At 41.1% G+C, this 8099-nt stretch overlaps 1 protein-coding gene across 2 annotated transcripts in view; it reads left to right on the forward strand.

Annotated features, from left to right (window-relative positions):
- Positions 1-5802, forward strand: part of adcy9 (adenylate cyclase 9) — a 208710-nt gene extending 202908 nt beyond the window's left edge. For both annotated transcript variants that reach the window (XM_034187828.1, XM_034187829.1), the window contains 2 exons: positions 3333-3615; positions 3878-5802. In XM_034187828.1, the coding sequence (XP_034043719.1) occupies positions 3333-3615; positions 3878-4942 (1348 nt within the window). In that variant the 3' untranslated portion in view covers positions 4943-5802. The remainder of the gene's footprint in view (positions 1-3332; positions 3616-3877) is intronic.
- Positions 5803-8099: the final 2297 nt, after the last annotated feature.

The raw sequence follows: 8099 nt of genomic DNA on the forward strand, positions 1-8099 counted from the left end.
TTTAAATAACTTGTCTGAAATAAGTTTGGTTAAAATTTGAACCATAAGTTAAAAATGTATGCCTCTGGATGATTTGGGTGATATTGGCCGCGTATCAGTATGGTGTTAAAAGAAATGTTTCTTTTTTTTTTAGAGTGGTTTCTTATAGAAACAGCTCTCCTCTGTTTGCAGAGGGTATAACTGCACATGTGTTCACCTTTGTTTACCACGTTAAGGGTCTAAAAATTACAGGACAAAAATTAATTGGAAGATAATTAGTCTGATAATGGTTTTCAAAGTTATCTGAAAAGATAATCCAATAATGAAAACTTTATCTTCGATAATTATCAGTTATCGGATTATCGGAAGTGTACCCACCACTGGATAATACTGATGCATTTTTTTAAGCAAAGGTCTTTTCTTTTACTTAGACCTAAAGATAAAAGCTGATTGTCAAGATTCAGAGTTTAGGAGCAGGTCTTGTCATGGGGAAGGTCCTCTGGCAGTGTGTAGTCATAAAATTTGCATTCCCCCTGCCAGGAGAAGCTCAGATTCTGACATGAAGCAATTATAATGTCATGTAATTCATAGTGACCAAAAATTCACTGATAAAAAGGCAAGGGCTCCTCTTTGAAGAACTTTGAGTTACAATTCTGTTTTGCTGTGAAGCACAGAGTTCACCCATGGGGGGATGTCTCTATCTTATCTCCACATGGACCAGATGACTTAGGAATTTCTCAACTGAGAGTGAAACACAGTCTCTGTCTTCAGTTCAAAACTCAGGTTTTTGTTGAGACAGCACTGATGTATTTATTTAATTCGGGCGAATCGAGGCCATGGGCTACAAGGATGTCTCTGTATACATTGCTGCATTCATCTTTCCCTCAATCCTGACGAGTCTCCCAGTTATATATACAGTATGTATATATATATATATATATATATATATATATATATATATATATATATATATATATATATACGAGGTCTATTAGAAAAGTATCCGACCTTATTATTTTTTCAAAAACCATATGGATTTGAATCACGTGTGATTACATCAGACATGCTTGAACCCTCGTGGGCATGCGAGAGTTTTTTCACGCCTGTCGGTTACGTCATTCGCCTGTGGGCAGTCTTTGAGTGAGGAGTCGTCCACCCGCTCGTCGATTTTTTTCATTGTTTAGGAATGGCTCACTGTTGCTTTGTTTGATAAAAATTTTTCAAAAACTGTAAGGCACAACTGAGTGGACACCATTCAATAAATTCAGCTGGTTTTCGGTAAAAATTTTAACGGCTGATGAGAGATTTTGGTCTGGTAGTGTCGCTTTAAGGACGGTCCACAGCGCCTGACGGCGATCTGCGCTTCGAGGCGGCAGCGTCTCGCCGTTTCAAGTTGAAAACTTCCACATTTCAGGCTCTGTTGACGCAGTAAGTCGTCAGAGAACAGAGAACTTTCAGAAGAAGTCGGCATGAGGAGTTTATTCGGACATTCCATTGTTAACGGTCATTTTGTAATGAAAGAACGTGCGGGCAGAGTCGCATGTCGGGCTGGACCCGACCGCGGGGGTCGCGGCAGGAAAAACACCTCCGTTGGAAATCTTAACGGGCAAGTTGGAACATGCCCAAGCTGTTAAACAATTTCTCAGTTACTCACTTGTTGAAAGCCATTAAAAGCCGCCTGAATTCTACAAATGGTTTTCAACACGGAGGTGTTTTTCCTGTCGCGGCGCACACAGATTTGCCGAGTCGTCACGGAAACGACTCAGCGAATTTGCGCGTACGTCTTTCATTAAAAAAATGTCCTTAAACAGTGGAATGTCCGCATAAATTCCTCATGCCGGCCTCTTCTGAATCTTCTCTGTTCTCTCACGATGTCCTGGGTGAATTAAGCCTTAAATTAGGATGTTTTCAGCTCGAAACAGGCCGATGACAGCACCTGGAAGCGCTGCAGGACGTCCCGCTCCGTGGGAAGTCCTTACACCGACAGAAACACCCCATAATCTCTCATCAGCCGTTAAACTTTTCACAGAAAACCAGCTTAATTTCTCGAATAGTGTCCACTCGGATATTCCTCACAGGTCCAGAAAAATTTTTGATAAAGCAACGCGCGCCGTCTCGAGCACCGTGTGAAACAAAGGAATTCAGCCGAGAGGGCGGGACCACATCTCACTCAAGGCCTGCCCACAGGGAAATGACGTCACCGACACGCGTGAAAAAACTCACGCATGCGCACGAGGGTTCAAGCATGATTGGTGTAATCGCATGTCATTCAAATCCATATAGTTAAAAAAAAAAATAAAAGGGTCGGTTTATTATCTAAGAGACCTCGTATATATATATATATATATATATATATATATATATATATATATATATATATATATATATATATATATATATATATATATATATATCATTTATTTAAAACAAAAAAGATAGAGGGGCTCAATTACTTTCAGCACAAATTTAAAACAGTTGAGTTACAGTTAAAATGTTCTTTGTACAAGTGAATGACATGAGGAAATGAAAAACGCTCAGAAAATCTCAAAATTGTGGTATCACAATTTTGAGATTTTCTGAACGTCTACCAGTTACAGATGATGGAACTCACTGTCCTCATTGGGACCTTCAAAGCAGCAGAAATGTTTCTGTACCCTTCCTCAGATTTATGCCTCCAAACAATCCTGTCTCAGAGATCTACAGACAGTTCCTTTGATTTCATGCTTGGTTTGTGCGCTGACATGGGACCTTATATGTAGACAGGTGTGTGCTTTTCCAAGTCATGTCCAGTCAACTGAATTTACCCCAGGTGGACTCCAATTAAGCTGTTGAAATATCTCAAGGATGATTTGTGGAAATAGGATGCACCTGAGCTCAATTTTCAGCTTCACTGCAAAGGCTGTAAACACTTAACGTACATGTGATTTCTTAGTCATTGTCATTATGGGGTATTGTGTGTAGAATTTTGAGGGAAAATGAATTTCATCCATTTTGGAATAAGGCTGTAACATAATAAAATGTGGAAATGAAGTGATGTGAATACTTTATGGATGCACCATATAATGACACACTTTTACAATGCATAACAAATGTCATATCATGATATAAATTAGCACCTTGCAGCATAAAAGGCTCAGGAGTGCAAGTTAATCATCAATAGATTTATCTTCTTTTGTAATATTATCAAGATGTTTTTAATGTAAGTTGGAGCCTCATAGAAATGTGTGCCTTGCCCAACCTTCTTTTTCTCCTTCAGTTTCTTAAGCTGCTCTCTTTGTTTGCTGCCTTTACATTTATCTTGAACAAATGCCACATTTCTGCTGATCATGTTCTTACTCTGTATTTTACCACAGAGTTAATCTGTCCACCTCAGCTGACAGCGGTTCGGGAATGACCGCTCCAGTACTTGACCCTCCCCTGCGACCTTTCGATCTCATCCCAGAAGCTGTCTTGGCATTCTTTTTGCTTCTCCTCCTGGTCTGGTTCCTCAACCGGGAGTTTGAGGTCAGCTACCGTCTGCATTACCATGGCAACGTGGAGGCTGACAAGCACCGCTCCAAGATCCAGATGATGCGAGACCAGGCTGAATGGTTACTGGGAAACATCATTCCCATCCATGTTGCTGACCAGCTAAAGGTTTGTTGTTGTTTGTAATTTGTCTTAACACATGTATCAAACTTACAAAAAAACTGATATTTAAACAGTTCATGTTTTGTGATCTGGGACATTTTTTGAATATGCTGTCTATTTTCTCTTGACTCATAAATGCAAAACATGAAAGATTTTTACTGAAAGCAAAAATGTCATATTATTTACTCTAAACAGACACATTTTCAAACAATGAAGATGTTACTCTCCTCATATTTGCTATGTCATATTTGTGTAATTGTTTCCTCAGGTGACCCAGAGCTACTCCAAAAACCATGATAGTGTGGGTGTGATCTTTGCTAGCATCGTAAACTTTAGTGAGTTCTATGAAGAGACCTACGAGGGCGGAAAAGAGTGCTACCGTGTCCTCAATGAGCTCATTGGAGACTTTGATGATCTCCTTCGCAAACCTGAATTCAGAAGCGTGGAGAAAATCAAAACCATCGGAGCCACTTACATGGCAGCATCGGGACTAAATGTTCGACAGTTGGCCGAGAGTGATGACGACTCTCCACATGGCCACTTGAGGGCATTGTTTAACTTTGCTCTGGAGATGTTGGGTGTCCTGGATGACTTCAACAAGAACATGCTGGGTTTTGGTTTCAAACTCCGCATTGGATTTAATCATGGGCCATTGACCGCTGGGGTGATTGGCACGACTAAGCTGCTCTATGACATCTGGGGAGACACTGTCAACATTGCTAGTCGCATGGACTCCACTGGTGTGGAGTGTCAGGTGCAGGTGAGCGAGGAGAGTCATGCTGTGCTCAGTGCCATGGGTTTAGAGTTTGACTACAGAGGTACTGTGAATGTAAAAGGAAAAGGTCAGATGAGAACCTTTCTGTATCCTAAAAGTGGAGAAGTCATATCAACATGTCAAGATGGAATGGAGCTTGGCGCCAGTGATGGACCCTCAGCTATGCCATTACCGACCAATAAACCATCAGAGTCTGTTGCCCAACGGGCAATAGCTACTTCTTCTAATCCTCCCTTTCTTCCTTCATCCTCTCTTTCCACACCTCCTCCTCAACTCAAAAGTGCTGTAGGACCTGCGTGTACAGGGTCTGGGTCTGTTCCAGATAATTCCACAGAGGTGAAGGAAGAAGGCTATCGGGACACTCCTCACCTCTCTCAGCAGTCTTCTGCCACGGACCTTCAGCTCCCTTTCCACTCTGAACCACACCCAGAATCCACTGCTGAGCAAGTTCCCTCCCAGATCCAGCCAGCCCCTCTTGTACTGCAGGAGGAGGAGGATGTAGAGGAGGAAGCCAGCGAGCTAACAAAACTCAATGAGGAGTTTTATGCTCGCCTCTAATTCATCTTCTCCACTTTCTGCCCCCTTAAGCCCCGATTTCTCTCTCTGCAGGAGGAAGTGTGCATGTGGGTGGGTTATCTCTTATAGGGAAAAGTGAAATGTCTTCTCCTTTTCCACAAGGAGTCAGCATGGATGAAGATGAGAGAAAGTGTCATGCTGTGTGTTTGGATACATACAGTAATTACAAAAATGGCTCGTAATGTTTTGAAAGGGACTGAGCGCGAGAAAGTTCTACCTGTGTTGAGCACAGTGAATAGTGAAGAAAGGGCAGAAAGTGGGTAAGAGGTAGGAAAATTTGGTTGAAGTTCTTGATTTTGTAAAAATTAATTTTGTCATTAAGTGCCTTTAGGACTAGAACAAATACGAATGCTGAACAAAGTTTTACCAAGCTTTGTATGGGCCTTCCCTCATAAGGTCGACTGCAGAACATACGATGAGTTCCATGCTTTTATTTTCACTGCAAGTATTTCTGGAAAATCATTATTATTTTTGCCATATCATTTGTTTTAATTTGATCAAAGTTTTGACCTTTATGTAAAAAAAACATTAACTTGCTGATACTTATAGGGGGAAAAAAAATCTAAATCATCCCCATTTAGGTGTCATTGCAGCATGAGCAGGGAACTACAGGGAAAAAATAAGGGAATTTTATGAAGCAGTGTTTATTTATAGTTTCTGCTTTGTTATGAGGGCTTAATACAGTATTTCTTTCTGCTAGCTAGAGTGTTGCTAAAAAGGGACACACTACATAGCAGGCTGCATAGATTTTAGTTTGTGTAGCGGCTTAATGCACATTTAAGTACAGGTCTTACACAGTGTTTTCTCGACCACTTCTATTTGGTAGGTATTACTGTGACAAAGCTTTCAAAAAGAACATAAACACAGGCCTTTTCTGTCACAACAACTACAATCATAAGCACAAAATGGAAACAGAAAAGGGAAAAGATTTTGAGGAAAAGGTAGATTTAAAAAGTGAGATGAGTGCAAAAAGAAGGAATGCACTTTTAAATATGCACAAAACGCTTCTCCAGACAAAATCTGTATTTTGAGTATCCACAGAAATTTTGAAACAACTCAGGCAGAACAGTGCATCTTCTGTACATCTGCAGTTTGTTTCTTACATTTCCACTGAATTGTGGTAAAATGGGAGTTTGGGCTACCAACATGTAGATCTGGGTTTGAGTCATACTTATGTGACAAGTCTGTGTCCTTGGACAAGACACTTCATCTGCATTGTGTGGGACTAGATTACTGACTTTATTCAAGAGCATACTTTTTCAGTTTGAGAACATACATTCTCTTTTTCACATTCAGATATTGTAAGAGCTGTCATCTCTCTCAAAACTCTGCCATTGTGCTTAGTTGCTGCTCACTCACCGATTTGCTCTGTTCTTGTTTAATGGGGCTTTTCCACAGAGCACTGTTCCAAATCTGGGCACATTTTGAAACATCATAGCAACATCTTGATCTGTCTTTGTCAATCTTGAATACCACACCAGTTTAGAAATTGGGGTTCAATTTTTGAATTGTTCAAAAAATTTCATCCAGATTCACAAAATTGTCACTGGTGCAAGGTAACGCTGTGTGTTCATAGTCTTAACAGCTTTGGTCATGTTTGAACGTCTTTAAGGGCCCCTTCACACATAACATGATTGAAGCCGAGTAGCACACGAAGGAGGAATCGCATGCCATTCGTGAAAAATCAGAGCCGTCTCAAACACCTTGTACACCTGTCGCCACAACTATTCGCGCACATCAGCGGCCGACAGACAGTGAGTGTCCTGTCAGTGCTCATTCGACTCCTCTCTCGGCAGGTGTTGGCCAAATTGCAGGTGTCACACATGAACATCCAACACCACTTGTTGGACCCTTAGAAAAGGCGGGGCTATTCGTGCTCCCAGCACGAGAGTAGACAGCAGGTGACCACATTTGAGCTGTCTGTGAAAACTGTGAAAGCACCTCACGATTGTGGCATAGCCAAGCAACACACATGTGGCGTGTCAGAGTGTTGGCTCTCCCCTCAACACACGTGGCCTGCGTGTATATTGCACATGTGGTGCGTGGTATTTTGTTTTTTTATTCACATCAGCGACGGACCTGACACAGAAGTAAACTGGCAGTGACATGGCCGTGACCACCTCAACAGGGTGTTAAATGCGCACCTCCACTCAGATATACTGCTGCTTGCACAGATTTCCTGTGCTCCAACTTAAACTTCTCCTCCTCACTCTCAAACTGTTTCTGTGCACTCTTGAAAATTCTGTTTGCACATAACTGCTGTTGCTCTTGGATTTTTATGATACAACCCTGCCAAAACTCCCCAACTAATAGAATGTTTGATATGGTGCAGCTGACCACTGAAGCTATCCTTGAGGGTAGGCTCGCTTTGCTTCTTACAGTGCCACCTACTGGCAGTTATTGCTCAAGAACATTCATCTTTCCGATTTTTGACAATCATGCCGTATACTTGTATAAGTCCTTTATTTTGAAATAGCCGGTAACAGAAACTGGAAGTAATACATGTAAGCTAGAGGTTGACGTAGAAAAGCCCAGTGTGTGTGTGTGTGTGTGTGTGTGTGTGTGTGTGTGTGTGTGTGTGTGCATGCGTGCGTGCGTGCGTGTGTGCGTGCGAGTGTGTGTGGTTTGTCAAAGCACAAAAGAAAATGAACGGCAGAGGTCTGGAACTAAAGCAAAACTGTGGACCTGGAGTTATTAAATACACAGAGTCAGAACATCCAGGGACATGTGCTTCACTTCTTTTCTTCCTGTTTTAGTATACAAACCCAATTCCAATGAAGTTGGGATGTTGTGTAAAATGTAAATAAAAACAGAATACAATGATTTGTAAATCCTCTTCAACATATATTCAATTGAATACACCACAAAGACAAGATATTTAATGTTCAAATTCATAAACTTTATTGTTTTGTGCAAATATTTGCTCATTTTGAAATGGATGCCTGCAACATGTTTCAAAAAAGCTTGGACAGTGTTATGTTTACCACTGTGTTACATCACCTTTCCTTCTAAACACTCAATAAGCGTTTGGGAACTGAGGACACTAATTGTTGAAGCTTTGTAGGTGGAATTCTTTCCCATTCTTGCTTGATGTACGACTTCAGTTGTTCAACAGTCCGGGGTCTCCATTGTTGTATTT

Source organism: Thalassophryne amazonica, chromosome 15 (assembly GCF_902500255.1).
Source record: "Thalassophryne amazonica chromosome 15, fThaAma1.1, whole genome shotgun sequence".
In the NCBI taxonomy this organism is placed as follows: domain Eukaryota; kingdom Metazoa; phylum Chordata; class Actinopteri; order Batrachoidiformes; family Batrachoididae; genus Thalassophryne; species Thalassophryne amazonica.